We start from the raw sequence: 21,373 nt of genomic DNA, 5'->3' as shown, positions 1-21,373 counted from the left end.
GTTTTTCGTGGGAATCAACATTTTTAATCAAGTTCGCTTTGAAAATTCGAGGGTCACTTTTTTCCCATACATCCATTGGCACTCTAGTGTACAGTCTACCAAAGCTCAAGCTCAATATTATTTCCTTCTGTGTGATTAATTTCCAACCTTGTTTTATCCAGGAGTTTGAGTTATCTTGATTTATTCAAATCATTATTGGCACTAGTGATTGTGCCGTTCTCATTACGTCCGCCTTACGCTTCCAGTGGATTGATCAATAATTAGCATGACACTGGTGTTGAATATCCTTAAGATCACACAAGAAACAAAACTAGGTAAATATTTTGTGCTACCGGGAAATGTTGCTACAAAGCAATTCCATGCGAAGTCGGCCAAAAAACAGTAAATTCCGACCCGACCCTCTCCGATTTTTTGAAACTTGGTACTTATGATGAAAGATACTCAAAATCACAATTTTAATTATAATATGACGAATTTCAATTACGACCGATTTTTTGAAAAGGGCGTATTCAAAATCATTGAAGTTTATTTCAAAAAATCGTAACTCAAAATCCAGATGTCTGATTAAAATATATTGCAAAAGCAATTAGCACATTCAAAACGAGCTGACTCTATTCGCTCCCTTCTGAACCTAGCGCGGTAAAAATTTTCAATAACTTAGGTTTGTCATGGAATTAGCTCACCGTATGGCATCCATAACCTGACGTACACGGACTTAGGAATTCAAACAAACATTTTTTAACCTTTCAAGTATCTTCACATGTTAGCCGTTGGCGCGAAGTCTGTCCACCAATCTGCCAGATTGCAGCGTTTCACGAGCGCCGAACTAGTTCGTTCTGGTCAAATCGTTCGATGTTTACAAAGTGCATCACCTCTGATTGGCCGGCAATTTGTTGATTTTCTACCCAACGAAGAGTTCCGAATGTAATCGGGTGTTTTGATTTTGTTGTGATGAATAAAGTAAACCCGCGTGCCTCATGTGTGTTGCCGGTCGGCGGCTGTTTTCAAATCATCTCTGAGATTGTTTTGTTTTCTTTTTTTTTCTAGTTTTCATCTAAATATTTTTGTTGTTTTTTCAATTTTAGAATCCGGTCCCAAACGAGTGGTGGGGTAGGCGAGCGGTTTACAACGCGACGGAGGAAAAACCAATGTGCGTTCAGAAGAACGATCTTATTCCTAACGCCGAGGTCCAGGGAAGCGAAGACTGCCTCTATCTAAACGTTTATCGACCGTCGGTGAGTTTATTTTCGTGACTTATTTATCGCACTTTATCCAGCCACTCATCTGCGGCGAGCATGTTTTACACTTTGTTTTATGGTTTATCCATTCTCTAAACAAAACCGCGTGTTATGTTTTCCTCTACCGAACTGCGAATGTTTCCCAAACAAATTAGTACCGACACGCGCCGGCAGTAAACCCCTCACCGTAAGTGACTATTAAAGCACAATATAAAACGACCTCAGTGTTTATGGGGTAGGTTTGCACAAAAACAGATAAGCTACAATTATCGTATTACAATACTATCGTTTCCTCCCAAAAGGACTTAGTAATTACTTCGCTGGGGCCTTAGCCACGTGCGGCTTTCAATGGTGAACACAATATTGCCGTTTTTTCTCTCTTAATTTTAACTGCATCTCAGTGATGGAATCTAAATCTGGACAACATTAGTGCAGCGCAGCAAATGTCTTAATGAACACACCAAAATGATAGACGAGAGTAGTGACGGCGCCGTATCTTTGCGCAAATCACATCACTATAATTGACTTTTAAGTAGCGCCTCGAAGCAAACGGCCAACGGAGATGATAACGGCTGATATGAGCGACTCGTCGTTAGGGGGGCTCGTGTGTTTATGCACCCCACGTGTAGTGTCTAATCGGGAGGTGATGTGTTTAAAATAGCTTGTTGCATTTTGTTGATTGTGTTTCATTTGTGTGGCCAATACTTAACGAAGCTTGCTTATAGCTCTCTGCACTCGGTTGAATAGCAAGGTAAATGTTTTTGTTTTTATAAGAAAGAGGTTCTCGTAGTTTCATGAAATAAATTTCATGGTTTGTTCCTTCAAACGGTTTTTTTTTCACCCGGCAAATGCAAACTTGTAAAAAGGAGTGGCGGAGAGAGTCACTTTTGGCGATCGCAGCGTCGTAAGTTGTTGGAATGGGAACCTATTGATATTTACCCTTGTAAACAGTCATTTTTTGTCAATTTTTGATTCATAATTTTAAGATAACGTAGTGTCGAGTTTACAGTAGCATAGGGAAGAGAAAACAAATTGTAAGGGGTTTTATCTAGGACACGACCGCATACTTTCGACGTAGAACTACGCAATTATATTGTGCTATCCACTTGTTTACCACTTCGAATATTATTTTAGAATGCGTTGAAATTTTTGTAATAGATTATGTTCTTCGTCACAAATTAATTTGATGAACGTCCTTTTACGTTTGACTACCAAAAAAAAAGGACTACCAAAATATGTGAACGGAATGTCAAACGATCATTGTATTTTACATTTCCCTCTGAAATTATTGCACATCTCATGTTTACATAGTTCTCGAACGCCGAAGATTCATTCACCTCTAGTATCTGAAATGACGATTTTTCCAGGCTTCTCAGTTTAAAAGTACATTCTAAGGAAACATATTCCGGTCTGCACAACGACAAACAAGTACAAAAGTCTCAACACCAAGAAATAGCCCCAACTTGCATGTTTTTGCAAAGCGGATTCGCCCAGGCCCATTAATTTTGAAGTCCGTGTTAGGGAAACACAGCTCGGTGGGAACAAAAAATACCCTCGACTTGCATGTATATTTGCAGAGTGAATTTCCACAAGTACATCGATTTTGATGTCTGTGTTGGGGAAACCGTAAATCGGGCCAATCAAAACTTGGCAGTGAGGGCGTTTAGATAACGCGTTCCATTTTACAGTTATTCAATTGTTCATCTCATGAAAAATAATAATTTAATAATTGTGATGGACGCGTAGAAATATTTCCTATCGATTGATGCGAACATGTTTCCTATCTGTTAAGAAATGTTCGAGTTATAAGCATGCGAAATACGGATAGGGCAAGCACACAAATCGGCAGAACAAATGTATGGAAAAAAGGAAGTTCTACCAGTTTTCATGAATTTAAACCGTTTAGAAATTAGCGAATTGTAATGTATAGCATATCACACAAATCTTAGAGAATTTTCGATTCGATTGGTATGCAAATCATGAGAATTCGTTCACAGTGAAAATAGTTATTAACGTTAACTTTATTTCATTAAAACGTGACGTGTTTTTTGATTTAGCACCCTTCCCGAAAGACGTAGTCAAAAATGCTTAATCACTTGCAAAATTCATTAGCGTCAACTGCAAAAATTGGGGGTCTCCGTAGCCACATTGGTTGCGCGTTCGCTTAGTAAGCGATCGATCGTGAGTTCAAAACTCAGGGCCCTCATTGACCATCTTTGTGTTGTTACAGAATAGCTACGTCCACGCAACAATCATCAGCGATGGAGATCGATCCACGGTCGAAATAAGATCGATTCATCCATACCCCACTGCTCTGCTCTGCAAGAAACATCGGGCTGCTGTTCTATAAATAACTCAACAATGATCAATCAACTGTCCCCGCTGTCCGGTGGTCCAACTGGATAATGGAAGAACAGAAAGAATAATCTTACGCCTAAATGGCTACTGTGTGAATGTACCATATGTAATGGTATAGAAGGAATACTGGCGAATGACAACTGTGTAATGTGCTAATTATAGATATGATAACCATATGACATGTACACGATTAAAATTCGGCTCTGTTACATCTAAAATGCTAATAAGCCTTAAATAAATAAATGGGATAAAAAAAAAACTGCAAACATTGTAAAATTTCCAACAGCCCGTGAGGTGCAAACCAAGCGTCGGAATAGAACCGTTTATCGTGAAATGCGGTTTAAGGTCATCTGGCTAATTCAAGGCTAATTCCAGCATCTTAGATTACGATTTGCCAAAAAAACGGGATTCTGATTGTTCCTGTGAAATTTAAATCTGTGTTTGTAGATAATTTTGCAAAAGAAATTATTTCACTCAATTCATTATTTCATTAATGACTTAGCGGCGTGCCTTTCAAAATTTATTTTCGAACATTCTCCCAAAATTGCTTTTGTGTCACACACTCGCGATCGATAACAGATTACGCCACTCGAATTTCAATTAGTGGAATTAGCCGGCCTTGGTTCGATCCTCATTGACGTCGTATGGATTTTTTTGGCACAATCCCAAATGAAATGAGAAAAGGAAACAGAAAGAGATGTCTGCTTGCATACATACAAACCATTTTTGAGCTTTTAAAACAGCTAATTATTTGCGCAATTGACCCTCCAGCACACGAAATGGCATAATTTCTGCCAAAGATGAAATGTTTTCTGCCAACTCTAGTTTGGGTGTAGTGTTACAAAGACGACGCAGTTTGAATTTTTTGAAAACCGTAAAATCATCTAAGGGAGAATACATGGAATCGGGGTTTGCCAAAAGTAAAAACCTTCATTTGCTGCCAAATGTCTTCAAATTGCATGAAACGTCGAGATCTACCATCTTGAAAAAATGTTTATCTAAAATCGAATCTTTGTGACTGTTTTTTCGAAATATGAGGCAGAATGTATTGTTTAGGGTGCCAATGAGAATGGACATCTCGATGGATGTTGGAATTGTTTTTGACGTAGAACTACGTCTTTCAGGAAGGGTGTTAAATCTGAGAACAGGTCACGTTTTTATGAAATAAAGTTAATGTTGATAACTATTTTCACTGTGAACGAATTCTCATGATTTGCATATCAATCGAATCGAAAATTCTCTAAGATTTGTTTGATATGCTATACATTACAATTCGCTTATCTCTAAACGGTTTAAATTCATGAAAACGGGAAGAACTTACTTTTTTCCATACATTTGTTCTGCCGATTTGTGTGCTAACCCGTATTTCAAATGCCTATGTCTCGAACATTTCTTAACAGATCGGAAAGATGTTTGCATCAATTGATAGGAAATATTTGTACGAGTATGTCCCAATTAATAAAATGTTATTTTTCATGAGATAAACATTTGAATAACTGTAAAATGTCAAGCGTTATCTAAACGCCCTAACTGCCATGTTTTGATTGACCCGATTTACGGTTTCCCCAACACAGACTACAAAAACGATGTACTTGTGGGAATCCGCTTTGGAAATATACATATATGCGAGTTGGGGGTATTTTTGTTCCCATCGAACTGTGTTTCCCTAACACGGACTTCAAAATCAATCTGCCTGGGGGCATCCGCTTCGTCAAAACATGCAAGTCGGACGTTCATCAAATTTATTTGTAACAAAGAACATAACAAGTCGGACGTTCATCAAATTTATTTGTAACAAAGAACATAATCTATTAAAACATTTCAATGCATTCTTAAATAATATTAAGTGGATTGCATAATATAATTGTGTGGTTCTACGTGTAAAATATGCGGTCGTGTCCTAGATACAATTCCTTACAATTTTTTTTCGTGTGGAAACGGAACGAATTAAGTTGCACACCCAATACATAGGCATTTCCACATATCCATACACTTATTACCCACATAGTTATGGAAGGGAAAATTTCGTAGTGTCCATTTCGACAGTACGCATAGTATTTTATATTTGTAGTATAATTTGCGATGAAGTGTTCCTCTTATTTACTCAAAACTTTGATCGTTCGGCTAAAAAAATGGTTAGAAAAATGGCCTATTTACAATATTTGTTAAATTACAGATTTTTTTTTGAATACCAAAAAAAAAATTTGTTGGCGCTTTTTGAACATCGGTACAAAAATATTCATTTTTTTTCGTCTTAGCAACAAATTATCGTGTTGTCTCATATTCCGAACACTTAAGCTTTGATGGCCATTAAACAGTGTCTCATTACTCAAAATGGTACTCTTTCGAGAAATTAATTTTTTGGATACAATAAAGCCTTCTTTTTCATTTGACTACAATGAAATTGATTTACAGATACATATTCATGGTGAAAAACTAAAAATATGTTTAATCACTTTTGTCTCAAATTCCGAACACCATTTTTGTCACTGAATCATATTCCGAACACTTTTGTCTTAAATTCCGAACGGCAAAAATGCATTTTTTTAAATCATTACTTTTACACTAATGGACCGATTCATATGATCGTTATATCAAAGTAAAGTCAATTAGCCAGTCTTTTTTGGAAAAATGTTATGCTCGCAAGAAATTGGATTTGGCTTTTCTAATTATTAATTGTATTTGTTTCTTATAGTTCACATGGTTCCGGAACCAAGAGCGCTAAATTGGTATCGATACCTGTGAATTATGTTAAAATGAAGCCTATACCTCAATAATGTCCGTGTTTTCATTATTCAATTATTTTTAACATGAAAGATTAGTAAATTTACATTTAAAAATGAAGTATTCAGAATTTGAGAATGTTCGAAAAAAACCAAGATGCGATGACTTTCCGCAGCTTTTGACGTAGGAATACGTCTTTGATGTCTATATAGGGGGGTCACTCTACGAAAATGTAACGTTTATTAAAAGTTTTCAAATGCATATTACGCAGAATAGTTCATGCGATATATGTTATAATATATACCATTAGACGGCAAATTTATCCAGCATTTCGCCTGAGACATCAATAGTGGAAATAATAAAACAAGCGAGCAATTTAACAAATAAAAGAGGTATGTTTTGCGAAGGTAAATTATGTGTTATGCATTCTTTTTTTCAACTTCGTTCCCATGAATGCTGTATGCAACACAAAATTGTGTGGTATAATTCGTTCTATCAAATTATGTTGATTTAATCAGATGCAAGGTTTCATGCAAGTAAGCAGAAAAGTTCGTTAATTGAGCCGGAAAATCAATACAATTATCGAATTTTACTCGCTAACTAGACTGCAAAACAGCAAAAACAATACTTCAAATTCAGAAGCTCATTTTCTTTTTCGTTCGTGACTACATATAACAAACGGCTTTTTTCAGGACTACTATTTGGAGTTTCAAAATAGTTGAATAGATTTCTGAACAATGAAAAGGATTACATTTATAAAACTGTTCTGAACAATCACAGTCCCACGTCAAACTTCCGTCTGTGCCCCTAGGTTCAGACCCTTCTACTATTTTCTATTATTGAAGTAATGAAGTAACACTCCCCGCAAAAACACTCTCGTTGGAACGATATTCGACATATTCGAAGTGCCAAAAAAACTATGTTGTTTACGCTTCAACTTCTCGGCATATACTGAAAAAGATGCGCAATGACAGTAGCTTTCCAACGAATGTCTGGAAATTTGATTCACTGGAATAATAATCAAGTTACGCCATCTGTTGTAAAACCGAGGACACTTACCGGTACACATAACTCATAGAGCGAACTATCAGAAGGAAAATTATTCGCAGCGTAAACTATCGACTCATGACGTAAACTATGACCTAATCAAGGCGATTAGGTCAACAACGGAGAGGGTTCTCTCGCAGAAGTGTCTCTTGTGAGAGTTCCAAAAGTGCAACGATTCGGGAGTGAAGTTCAAGGGCACTAGCTCCGCAGATTTTTACGTATTATTTGGCTTGGTACACATATTACGAAACACTAACAATACGGTTTGTTGTTCCATCGCTTTTATTTGCATACAATTAGCATGTATTGCTTTTTGTTTGGCATACAATACAATGTTTCCACTCGCACACTTACAAGAAGATCTTTCAACAATCTTCTGAAATATCCGTTCATCCATTCATTGAGTATTGGATACATCCTCAAACAAATGGTTACTGAACTAGTGGTAGTCCTACGTCAACCTTGCGGTTATATCACAGCTATAACCCACCCATAGTTTTTTGGTACAATTCCAAGGTGACATCCAGTCTGATAGAATGATAGGTCTACTGCATACATACAAACACTTATACACTCTTCAAAAATGTGGTTTGTGGTCTGTCAAATGATGCAAATCAATAATAGCGGTTGATTGTTATTCTTGATATTCCTGAGCAAAACAACAATCAAACTATTTTCCTACCGAGTCCCTCCAATTTTCTGTTTACTCTCCACTTAGCGTCCAAAACAATCACAAGTGCATCGTGCTACATCGTGCTACAAACGTGCGCGCGTACCTTGATATGATACACACGCAAAGATAGCGGTTACTAATTTCCGCGGTCAGCCCGCCCGTTTCGCTCGACCTGCAGTGGAGTTTGTTCACTCCCTTCCCCCTGCGGCCAGTCTGCGGCCCTTACGGCCCGACTTTATTGATTCCCACTGACAGTGCACAATAAGTGCTAAACCGCTTACCTCTCGTCTATCGGAGGCCAAAAACTGACCGCCGAGACCAATGTTTGCGTTCGCTGCGGATTTGTTGTTTTTACGCTCCAGCTGACTCCAACCGAATACGACTACGGCAATAACAAGTGCATAAAGTGCGAATGAACTGCGGCACGCGCGGATCTTCTGGTTTTATTTTCTTTCGATCAGCGATTCTGCTTTTGTGTGTAATTTTGACGATGAACCATTTCTTTTCCAGGCGCAGAACACACTCCGGGGGGACCTCCCGGTGATGGTCTACATCCATGGGGGAGGCTTTTTCGCGGGTAGTGCAAGCTCGGCAGTCCATGGGCCGGAATACTTTATGGAAACCGGACGGGTCATTCTGGTTACGCTTCAGTATCGGCTTGGGGTGTTTGGATTTTTCTCCATCGGGGAAGAAGCAGCTCCGGGGAATTTCGCCCTTAAGGACCAAGTGATGGCACTGCATTGGGTGAAAAAGAATATCGCCGCATTCGGGGGTGATCCAAGGCGGGTGACCATATTCGGCCAAAGCGCTGGAGCCGCTTCCGTCCAGATGCACATGATAAGCCCGATGAGTGTGGGTCTGTTCTCGAAGGCCATTATGATGAGTGGTAGTGCGAATGCGCCATGGAATATACCGACAAAAGATCCGCTGAAGTTGGCCCGGAGACAGGCGGAGGTGTTCTGGCCGTGTGCATCGAAACTCTCCCCCAAGCAGCTGGTGAGCGTCTTGCGAAGTGTTGATGCACAGGAACTTGCTCAAAGTATAGATAAATTGAAGGTGAGTGTACCTGCGTTACCATACCATGGATTCTGGGTTTTTGGAATAAATTTTTTTCCATCTAGTTTTTTCTCAGAAAATCTGTATTGATATCTGTAATCAATTTAAAAGTTCATTTTTTCAGCATAATCTTAGCTTTAGTATCATTGATTGGCAGTTATAATTGACTCGAAAATTTGTTGACATCCACGTAGAGTCATCTAGCATAAACGCTGCAGGAACAATACAATGCTTCATAAAATAAATTAAATAGCTTTATTATAATATGTTTCTGGTACTTACCGAAACGTAATGGTTGCGATGAATTCAAAGGTAGCTCAATAATGCAGCAATTCAAAAACTGGAGAACTGTGAACGTCTGAAAAAAGATAACAAGGTGCTGTTAAGACATATTCTTAGGATACGGCTGGGTTCTGCCAGATTTAATTTTTCATTCCACATAAATTAATCTGGTATGTTTTTATTTGAATTCAGGAAAAAAACTTTTTTATTCGAACTTTCGTCGCTCAACCGTTTGACGATACCGAAGATGGTTCTAGAAGTTGTTTTCCTGCTATCGGCCTGTTTGGTAACTTCTGTAGCTTATAACTTCTACACATAGATACGTAGATATCTTGGGGATTCTTCAGTTGCTGTTCAAAATGTTCGAAATCTGATCCTGATACCTTAGATATCATTCTGAACATATATTGGTCAAAAGTGTAAGAGAAATTGTCCTGGTTGCTGCATCTGAGTGAACGTGTGTTTTAGTTTGTTTGTTAAACACGTTCGTCACGTGTGTTGCGTTACTGAGTTTCTTGTGGGTCCCACAAAATATTCAAAGTAGGTCGAACTTTGTTTGTAGACAACTTTTTCATGATCTAGCAAATTTTTAATTTGAAAAATTGACAGCCCTAACCCAACTCAACCCAATGTCATATATAATATGGGTTTCGTAAAAAACAACAGAAATATAAATGAATAGAAATGATGATATAAGCATTATATGTTTATGGTTTTTATTTTATGAATATTCTATATTTATTTATTTATTTATTTATTATTCGACACCATCCGACAATAAGTCTTAATGGTAAAAAAAGGAACTTAGATTGGGAAAAGCCACCTTGAGCAAACGTTAAATTCGAACTCAAAGCGGCATAAAAACCCAATATCTTTTCACAATGGTATACAAAATAAAATGACATAAAAACTAGGCGAATAACAAAGATGGATAACAATTATGACAATACTATACTACGCATACATTTCACAGTTGCACACAAAATATTCTAAAAGGATAATAAATTTCCACGACGATTATATTCTAACGCCATCTGACGAATAGGTTCACGTGTCAATTCCATCAAAGTACTTTTAACTCTTTGTGGTCGTTTGTCTGCAGCATGGAACTATATTAATCTTATACTTTACGCAACAATTTATTAGTTCACACTTTTTATAAACGAAGAGTTTAATGTCAAGTGAACTTGTTCACGAATCAAAACGGTGCTTCTATGAATAATAAATAACGGTACTCAGTAAAAACAAAAGTTGTTACCCATGCTTGATGAAAGACTTAACGCAAAATTTCATGCATTGCGGCAAAGTGTAGATGTAAAGAGCATTGTTCTGCATATTCAAACAAAAAAATTTAAGGCGGAAGACACCAAACTAATTAGTTTTGTGATATATGACGGATTTCATGCCAACTCGACTGGCCGTTGGCAGCACCATTTCAGATAGCAGTGAATCGTTGTGGGTGTAAATACATGGGTCATTTAAGCAACTTTGCATACTTGCAATATTCCAAAAATAATTAGACTACTTTTTGGAAAAAGCCAAAATTTGTTCTTCAATTTTTACCAAAAATTTATAACATAAAAACTATGATATCTACAAAATTCATGTCAAAAGATGAAATGTAGGAAATTGTTTAACTTGTTACCAAAAAATACCAAAAATTTTCTGAAACATTTCGCTGAAAAAATAGTTATTTTAAAAATTCAAATCCATTTTTCTTAAAAACGTATTTTTTAAAAATTCCCAAAAGTATATTTTTGAAAAGCCCTTGAAATTTCCAACATGTCGTCCATACATCGAAAGTTTTTTTTTCCAAAACATTGTTTGATATTTTTTAGTGAAAATCTATGTATACTACATTTCATTCTCTGACCAACTTTTTGTAGATCTTATAGTTTTTAAATTAAATTTTTTGGAAAAAAAATTGAAAAAACTCAAAATTAAAAAAAAACTTACAAAACAATCTATTAGACCTACAAAATTTTAGTCAAGGAATGGAATGTGGGAAATTATTTTGGTTTCCATTAAAAATTATCAAAGAATTTTTTGGAAAAAAATAAAAAAAATAAAAAAAAATATTTTGAAAATTAAAATTCATTTTTCTCGAAAACATTTGTTTTTAAAATTCTGAAAAAACTTGTTTGAAATTTTAAGGACTATTTATATTCCTTAAAATTTCCAACAAGTTTTCCACACAGCCGGACGATGGACACATTTAAAAAGGTTTTCAAACAATAACTTTTTTATGATTTTCTTTGAAAAAATGCTATTAATGTTCAATCCGTTACATTTTTATGTATAAATTATCGCAACAAGTCAAACGTGGGTATTTACACAAGAAAAATGTTACGAGCAAAACATTATTTTTTTTCAGGAGTCTTCATACAAAAATGACTTATATTCCAAAAACTATAACAGATAGGAAGTTTATTTCTTCAACAAAAGTTTATGTTTTAACAAGATTTAAAACTTTGACGAATACACTATATCGCTCTCTTGACTTTGAACAAAATTAGGATAAGTTGTATTTTTTTCAAAAAAACAAGAAAAAAATGTTGTTCGAAATTTTTTTTCCCTGTAAAAGTGTCCATCTTTCGATGGTTTGGACGACTTGTTGGAAATTGTAAGGGCTATTCATATATATTTTTTTGGGAATTTAAACAAAAAAGAAAGTTTTTTTAAATAACTTTTTTGTCACCGAAATTTTTTCCAAAAAATTTTTGCCATTTTTTTGTGAAAATTTAAACAATTTCCTATATTTCATCTTTTGATAAGAATATCGTAGGTATCATAACTAGGTTAACTCGATAATCAAAAGCAAAATGTTGTACAAAAAAAAAACAGTAGAACAGTGTAGTTCTGTCATCGATTCATTCAAATAATTCGAAGTTAGTTGTATTGTTTGGTTGCAGTTATTTTGTTGTTATTTTGTGGGAACGAATTCAGCATTTTCAATTGTTTGAGCATCAATATTTTCTAAATCGAGTTAATCTCATTTGTTCAATTTTTAGGCTGTGAAAAAGATAACTAGAAATGTGTAGTCTGCAATGCGTTTTCCCAACACGGGCTAGGAAAATTTTTTCCTAACTAAGTTCCAATATATTTGCGGTCTACACAAATATATGGGAAGATAGAAGCTTTATTCAACGCTATTTTATTATTCCCTATATTTCCAAACCCGTAAACCTACGTCACGACGATATTCTTTTATATTTTCAATCTTTGAAACAAGAACTTTCAAAGCAAAATGGATTTTCACATTAATTGTACTTTAGTAAGAAAAAGAAGCAGTGCCAGGAAAAGCGTGGGTAAGACGGACAGATTTATAAAGCTACTTTTTCAATTTCATATTTCTCTTAATGAGAGCCCCTCCTACGTCTTATTTTGTAACAGACGATTTTCATGCCAACTCGTCTTAGGAGTTGGCAGCATCATCTCAGATAGCAGTGCAACGTAGTGGGTGTGAAGGCATTGGTTATTTAAGCAACTTTGCATATTTAAAAACTAAAAAAGAAGTTAGACTACTTTTTGAAAAGGGCCAACGATCCTTTTTCTTAATGTTTTACAAAAATTTACAACTCAAAAACTATAATATCTGCAAAATTTTGGTCAAGTAATGGAATTTAGAATTTAGGATAGTTTCATAAAAAAATACGTAATTTTTTCTCTAAGATTTGAAAATTAAAAAAAAAATTAAAACTCATATTGACCTACCGGCTATTATTACGTAATTACATAGCAAAGTTTGGTTTTCATATAAAATTCTTTGTAAAAAAGTCGAAGAAAATGACTTTTTCGCATGCCTAAGTACATATTTACATAAAAAAACGTTTTTTTTTTCAAAACGCTTTGCATGACGTCCGCTTACTATGACCTTCCTTCAATGTCATTATAAACGGATTCCATTGTAGTAATTTTTTAAAGAAACATTTAAAAGTTGTTGTTAGAAAAACTTTTTCTCTGTATAAGTGCCTTCCTTTCGATGTATGGTTGACTTGTTGGTAATTATATGAGCCATTCAGAATTTTTATTGAGACAAAATAATTGTAACATTCAAAATAATTTTGTTTCAATCAAATTTCTTTTTTTTAATCTGTTTGTTATTCTTGATCAAAATTTGAATAGCTTCATGCATTTCATTAATTACAATATTTTGTAGATTTCATAATTTTTAAATTCAGATTTTTCGAAAAAAGTTGAAAAAAACTCAAAATTTTAAAAAAAAATCTCACTCAAAACCTATTAGAACTACGAAATGTTGAAACGAACGAAAGAATGAAATGTTGGAAATTATTCATATTTTCATTAGGAGTTGTCAAGCAAATTTAAAAAAAGTAATTTCAAAATTAAAATCTATTTTTTTCAAAAATATGTTTTATTTAAATTCTGAATAAAATATACATAAATAGCCCATACAATTACCAACAAGCATTCCATACCTTGGAAGAAAGGCACTGATACAGGGAAAGAGTTTTCCTAGCAAAGACTTTTTAAATTTTCTTTATTTTGAAACACGTCAAGAACATATCAAACACGAGAATTTACACACAAAAATGTCTTGAGGAGTTTTTCAGGAGCCTCCGTACAAAAATTCCACATATTCCAGAAAATATAAAAAGTTGATATCTTCAACAAAAGTTCATTTTTTAAGTAGATATAAAACATTGGCGAGAATACAAAACACGACACGACCGCAGTTTTCGACGTAGAACTGCGGAATTATATTATTCAATCCACTTGTTTATCACTTCGGATATTATTTTAGAATGCATCGACATTTTTGTAAAATATTTTTAGCTTTTTAATTTCCTTATTACTTCAGTAGTAAGTAGACTGATTCAACTCGCATCAGACTTTCTCCTTCCCACTCAGATATCGATCACAAACTATGAACGCTTTTGCTCCTATATTCCGCTTGAATTGTGATCGAACCCCACAACATGCAACAGTAAGGTAACCCTGCTGGAATTTGAAAACATACTTTCATGAATTTTACGTTTATCTAAATAAATGAAGTGTATATCTATATTCCAAAATTCTGGATACTCTTCCATATCAGCACTAGCACAGAAAATTCTCGTTTGCTGCTCTTGTTTGTCGTAGCACACCTTGATACAAAGGGCTTCCTCCTCTTGTATCGAGTTGTGTGTGTATGTGTGTGAAATCAGGATTAGGCATGAATGATATCCGCTCGTTGTGTTATGCTAGCTCACTCGCATCTGTGTTTTCATTCTGTTCTATTTTTGGTTTCTGCCTCTAGCCCTGAGAAGGGCCCTTGTGGAAAGAAACTCTATTCCATACTCCTCCTTCACCTGACAAGAAAACAAACCTCTCCTGCTCGACGCTGTGCAACCATGTTGCTTCGATGACCACCAAATGAGAAGTGGTGTGGCTTCAAATCGCGGATGGCTTATTTAAACCAAATATGTTGAAAACGGGCAAAAACGAATGTATCAGTTGCTCGTTATTGACAGCTCTGTTCGGGAATGCACACAAATCGGCAGAACAAATGTATGGGAAAATGAGAATGCTTCTTTAATTTAAACTGTTTAGGCATTAGTGGATTGGATTGTATAGTGTATCAAACGAATCTTAGAGAATTTCCGATTCCATTGGTGTGCAAAGTATCAGAATTTGTTCGCTGTGAAAATAGTTATTAACGTTAACTTTATTTCACAAGAACGCGACCTGTTTTCTGATTTGGCACCCTTCCTGAAAGACGTAGTTCTACGTCAAAAAATGGGTGGGTTCTATATATGATATAACCGCAAGTTTGACGTGGGACTACCGTTGGCTTAGTAATCAATTTAATTGAATTAAACATATTTGCTGTGTAAGTAAGGAATTTGAACATACGCCATGTAATGTAAGGCACCTTGGTTTTGATGGTTGTGTTGTCGGCGGGAACAAAAGTTCCCCCAACTTGCTTGTAATTGCAATGTCAATTTCTTCAGGCACCTTGATTTTGTTGGCTGTGTTGGGGAAACTGTAAATAGGGCCAATCAAAACGGGGAAGTTAGGGCGTTTAGATAGCGCTTGACATTTTACAGTTATTCAATTGCTTATCTCAGAAAAAATAACATTTTATTACTTGTGATAGATGCGTAGAAATATATCCTATCAATTGATGAAAATATCTTTCAGTTCTATTATAAAATGTTCGAGTTATAAGCATCCAAAATCTTTCATTTTTTCCTGTATGTTCTGTGTTTAGGTTTTCATTTCACCCACCATATATTCCGGTTAGGAGTAGTCCCACCTAATAATAATACGCCCTTGGTCCCGAAATCTTGGGAACTATAAAAAAACAAATACAATCAGTAATCCAAATTTTCGACAAATCTAGTATTTTTCCAAAAAAGACTAGCTTTTGGCTCATATGTCGAGTATCTTAATCGGTTTAATAGTTTAGAAGTTATGAATTTTCGAAAAAAGCTAATTCCAGAAAAGGGGAAAAAGTTGATTTTTTGGATCACCCTAAATTGGAAATGGGCACCCCAATGAAAGCGCATGCTTGACTTTAAACAATATTAGAATTAGTTGTAATTTTTCCAAAGAAAACATGAAAAAGATGTTGTTAGGAAAACCTTTTCCCCGTAAAAATGCCAATCTTCCGATGTATAATTTACTAGAAATTGTGAGGACTATTCATATATAAATTTTGTTGTTGAGAAAAATTTCAATTTTTGAAATATAGTTTTTTCCGTGTAATTAAAATAAAGGGATTTTCTTTATGAAAATTGAAAAAATCTTTATGAAAATTGAATTTTCTTTATGAAAATTGAAAAAAATGAAATCGACCTGCATTTGGACAGCGACCTGCATTACAAATATAATCCCATCTCATGTTCATTTCACGATGAAACCCAATGCTACTGCATGTTTTTATGCAATGTTTTCAGCTGTACTGAAGAAGTGAAAAATCATTGTCGACATCGAGAAGTCACTGAAAACGAAACAATTTTTCGGCTAATCAAACTCAAATTGTGGGCCGAAAAGAATGTTTTTTTTTTCTCTCAATTCGGCGAGCATTTCGTTCTCTGGATGGATGTGACGAACGACGGAAAGTGATTGGAAGAGTATTCAACTCTTTTTTCTCTTTCTGTTTGTTCTATTTCAGTTGCTGGAAAGGAAAATGATCAGAGCCGTTCAGCTCATACAAGTGAGCTGCTCATTTGGAACAGCTCTTCAGCTCAGTTGAATTTTGCAGTTGCCCACATAATTGCATATGAAACGTAATCACCATGGGACATTGCATAGTGTGCATTTTTTTAATAGACGGAAAGCAAAAAATAATCAAATTTAATTCGTAATTGTACAAAAACTAAAACTGATATGAATTCTAATAATATAATATACAACAAATACTGAATGCTGAAATCCAACATAGAAGATGCTTAGGATATGCTGAACTTAAACAACAGAAAAACCAGCAATAGCCAAATAGAATGCCTCCAGGAATATTGGCCGAGACAACGTTTTTTGAAAAAAAACCATCGAGATTTTTTTTTGCATCCGAGGATATAAAAATAAATCCACTAATAGATGCAACGAGAAATAATTATTCGCGATCACAAAGGTAACAAAAGGAGCAGTATCAATCATTAACATTTATGCCGGGTGGTTTTCTGAATTGTTTTGATTCAGCACGCGGAAATAAATGTATGTGTTTCCACAGTAATGTTTAAATAACAATGTAATATATTAAATTTATTTACAAGCATATAATAATGTGTATTATTTTGTTTGGCCATATAAGGAAAATTTAATGAAGTAACAAACGATTGAATATCTTCAAAACAAAAACCTTTTTTCCTATCTGGCATCTCTGCTAAAGCTAAAGTACGAAGAGGGATACACGAAAACAAACTGACGTCATGCCATGAAGCGCAGGAGACGAAAAATCCTTTCGCGTCTCACAATTCACACTCTCTGGAGCTATTGCGCTTCACAGCTATGCAGCTCAACAGCTCAACAGCTCAGCAGCTCAACAGCTCTTCAGCTCAACAGCTCAACAGCTCATCAGCTCATCAGCTCATCAGCTCAACAGCTCAACAGCTCATCAGCTCAGCAGCTCATCAGCTCAACAGCTCAACAGCTCATCAGCTCCAGCTCCGTAATGAGCTGACGAGCTGCGTTTTTTTGATTGCGAGCCGATCCGAATCCGCTCACTATGATGAAACGATTCGAATGAACAGCTCATGAGCGGATGGCACATCTCTACAAAGAATAGGGAAACACATTTTCGTAAAACATTTGGCAGTGTATAGAATTGCAAGAAACTGAATTTATTTTTTGGGATGCATGAGTTTGCAAGGATACAATCAAAGTTCTTCTTGACATGACCGTACTCCCTCTACTTCCTCTATTCATTTGTTGTACCGCTACGCAATGACACCGACTCTTCCATCTTAACTCGAATACCAGAAAACCGGAAATCACGCTACATATGATTGTCAAAAAGAGATAACTCTTATTTAAACTGTTTCAAATGCTATATGAATAACAAAAAAAAAAATAGATGCGAAAATGTTGTTTACATCAAGCAAAAACAAATATTAGACCGTTATTTGAAAAAAAAAAACCCTATAAATTCTATATGAAATCCGAGAAATCTACAGATTTTTGGTTTCAACGAATCTGAAAAACCTGTACAAACACAGATTATTCTGTAGATATGGTAACACTTGACTGCACATGAGTTTCACCGAAAAAATCTTGAAATGAAATCGCTCTTTTTCTCTTCCAGGCATGGTCCATTGATCCACTAACACTGTATCGTCCGGTGGTGGAACCTCCTAGCTGGTCGAATCAGGCTTTTCTGGTGGAGGACCCGCGTGTATCGTGGCAAAAAGGAAACTACCAGCAGGTCCCATGGATGACCGGTTATCTACCGAATGAAGGAGCAGTACGTGCCATTGCGATCACCTCGAACGAAAATCAACTTAAAGAATTGAATGCCAATATAAGCCACCTACTGCCAGTGCTGTTGGAAAAGCAACCATCAGCGGAACTGCTACAGAGGATTAAAGAACGATTCTTCAGCGACGGTACGGAAGGTGAATGGATCACTAAGCACAACGCACAACGGTTTGTGGATGTGGGTATCACAATTTTAGCCATAGATGTGCTGTATCTGAAAGACTTATTTTTTGCATCAGATGTTCACCGAGGCGGCCTTCCTGTACCCAATTCAGGCAACAGTGAAGCAACACATCACAACCGGTGACACCCAAATCGCCCCCGTGAGCATCTACAAGTTCAGCTTCAAGGGACCCCACTCGTACTCATTCTACTACACTTTCACCCCACAAGACTTCGGCGTGGTGCACTGCGATGAGCTGATCTACCTTTTCCGGTCGCCCGCCCTGTTCGAAGATTTTCCACCCGCGTCCAAAGAGGCAGCGATGTCTCGAGAACTGGTACAGTTTTTCATCGATTTCGCCTACAATGGGTAAGTTATGGGGAAGTTCATAAATGGTTCCCGAAAATTGGCCCCTTGTGGATAGTGGAAGTACTTTTTAATGAGATTCTGTGGCGCAGCAACTGGCACTGAAATTAGCTTATCCCATCGCTGTGACATTTTTCCCGACCAGAGCAGAGAGTGCAATACGAGCACTTTTAGCTTCGAACTTCCAACAGCACGAGAGAGAAACTTTGAGTGCTTTGCGTTAGTGGATGACAGATTTATTATCATCTTTTATTCTGCGGAAACGCTAGAGCGTGAAGCTTTTATCTCAGTTGCATTGACAGCGGAGCTCCGCCGGGTAATTGGTTTCCGATATGAAAATTATGCTTGCTTCGAAAAAGATTAACTTTTATTTCTGTCGGTCTTGCCGGATTGGGACGAAACGCAGAAAGGGGGAAACTTTCAAAAGGTTACGATACAGTTTTTAAACATAAATCGATAAATTTGTGCAATAGAAAGATGTTCACACGAATGAATTGGCTTCATCAATACCGGCTGGTGCTCCTTCCAGTTCAATTGGGTTAAAGTCAGAGCAGTGCTCATAAGCCACAACGGACGCAGCTACAGATCCCATCCCCATTCGTCTGTTTCAATTCTCCCGTGAACACAATCACGAGAGACAGACTAGACTGGACACACCAGCTTGAAGTAGTTTTCAACAAAACAGCAAATCTGATTGACAATGCATTCTCTCCTTCTTCCCCTAGTGTGGCCACCCCGTTGAGGCCATATCGTGTCTGTAGCAACGACAACGAGCTGTACCAATCGATGGACTGTGATGTGCTAGAGTTTACCAACTCCGAGGAACCATTTGAAGACAAACCTTTCGGAGTGCGTATTGTCAATGGTCGCAATGAGGACCTGTTTGCGTTTTGGAACAATTTTTACTGAGGCGTTCGTTGTGGTTCGTTGTGGCTGCGGAGGCAGCGTTGTGATAATATATACAAAGTAGAACTTTTTTAAGCGGTACAATTAATGTAGGATGTCTTGTTATTTTAATACGCGCCAGAAACAATACTTAAGAAGTCGAAACTATTTTTGTCCTACCGTCAGTTTTAATTTATTAGCATAAGATCGTGCATTTAGGGAACATATCCTCTTTTAGTGAATTGTTGAAATCAAACGATAGTTTAATTATTACATCAAATACTTTGAGCGCGAAGACAATTTATTATCTGTCCGAAACTTCTCCGCCAATCCTCATGAATCTATGAATAGGATTCCACTTCATCAACAAATACACAGTGCATTCCGGGAAAACGCAGAATGATTTTCTGTATGAATGAATTCTTGCTGGATTACCTCGCTTGCTGGAGGCTATTTTGAATGAAGGTATGTATAAAATCCAAATCAATATTTTTGAATAATTCTTCTAAATTTAACTGAGTCAAGCTAAGAGTGTATAGAATCACAGTAGGTACTGTTTATGAGGGTAAGTTAAGGTGAAGGTGGAAGGAAGCCACACTTCTTTCATCTCCCTCCCTCACCCCTCGCCCGAAAATCAATAATTTTGCGAAACAGTGTGTAGAAAATGATCGTTTTCGCACACTTCCCATCAAGTAATATCAACCAAACTCTAATCGATTACTCACAAGATGTTAAATTTTCATCCAAGATACAACCGCATTGTTGACGTAGAACTACGCTGTTATTTTATATTTGGTTGGGGAAAAGAAATGTCGTATATTGTCAATATATGGCAACACTTAAACATATCTTGTGTTGTACTTATCGCATCGGGTCATACTATACGGCTATTTAAAGACGACAGTCTGTGCTACAAGTGTCGTTTTAACAGTGTTGTGAATGTCTTTTTCAGTCTCAAGTTATAGCGCGTCAATGATGGAGTTCACCAAACAAGAAATTCGCCATATTTTACGTTTTTACTACCTGCGAGGTGAAACTGCAACGAAGGCGGCCGAAAAATTTGTGTAGTTTATGGACCCGATACTGTAAAGATTCGCACATTAAGAGACGAATGAACTCTCAGAGTTTAAAGTCTCTCTAACTCAATACCGATACCGATTCGCACAGCACAACGTTGGTTTGATCGATTTCGTTCTGGTGTAGTGGCTATCGAAGGTATACCCCGTACTGGTAGGCGAATCGTCGTGGAAACCGATAAAATCGTTGAAATCATCCAAGTAGACCGGCATGTGAGCACTCGCTCGATTGGCCAGGAACTGGGTAAAACCGTTTGGAACCACTTGCAGAAAATTGAATTCCAAAGAAAGCTGGATGTATGGATGCCACACGAGTAGACGCAAAAAAATCTTTTAGACCGAATCAACACCTGCGATGCACTGCTGAAAGGGAACGAACTCGACCAATTTTTGAAGAAGATGGTGACTGGTGATGAAAAGTGGATCACGTACGACAACCTAAAGCGAAAAAAGTCGTGGTCGAAGCGCGGTGAGCCGGCCCAAACCATCGCCAAGCCCGGATTGACGGCCAGGAAGGTTTTGCTGTGTGTTTGGTGAGATTGGAAGGGAATCATCCACTATGAGCTGCTCAACCATGGCCAGA

General features: G+C 36.6%; 1 protein-coding gene across 11 annotated transcripts in view; it reads left to right on the top strand.

Annotated features, from left to right (window-relative positions):
• LOC129765178 (juvenile hormone esterase-like) overlaps positions 1-20,003 on the top strand; it is an 87,136-nt gene extending 67,133 nt beyond the window's left edge. For all 11 annotated transcript variants that reach the window (XM_055765127.1, XM_055765128.1, XM_055765132.1 and 8 more), the window contains exons 3-7: positions 1,086-1,235; positions 8,551-9,096; positions 18,128-18,478; positions 18,540-18,832; positions 19,555-20,003. In XM_055765127.1, coding sequence (XP_055621102.1) covers positions 1,086-1,235; positions 8,551-9,096; positions 18,128-18,478; positions 18,540-18,832; positions 19,555-19,738 — 1,524 coding nt within the window. In that variant the 3' untranslated portion in view covers positions 19,739-20,003. The remainder of the gene's footprint in view (positions 1-1,085; positions 1,236-8,550; positions 9,097-18,127; positions 18,479-18,539; positions 18,833-19,554) is intronic.
• Positions 20,004-21,373: the final 1,370 nt, after the last annotated feature.

The sequence above is a fragment of the Toxorhynchites rutilus genome, chromosome 2 (assembly GCF_029784135.1).
Source record: "Toxorhynchites rutilus septentrionalis strain SRP chromosome 2, ASM2978413v1, whole genome shotgun sequence".
Lineage (NCBI taxonomy): Eukaryota > Metazoa > Arthropoda > Insecta > Diptera > Culicidae > Toxorhynchites > Toxorhynchites rutilus.
The sequence above is the reverse complement of the archived record's forward strand: the minus strand, read 5'-3'. Positions and strand labels throughout refer to the sequence as shown.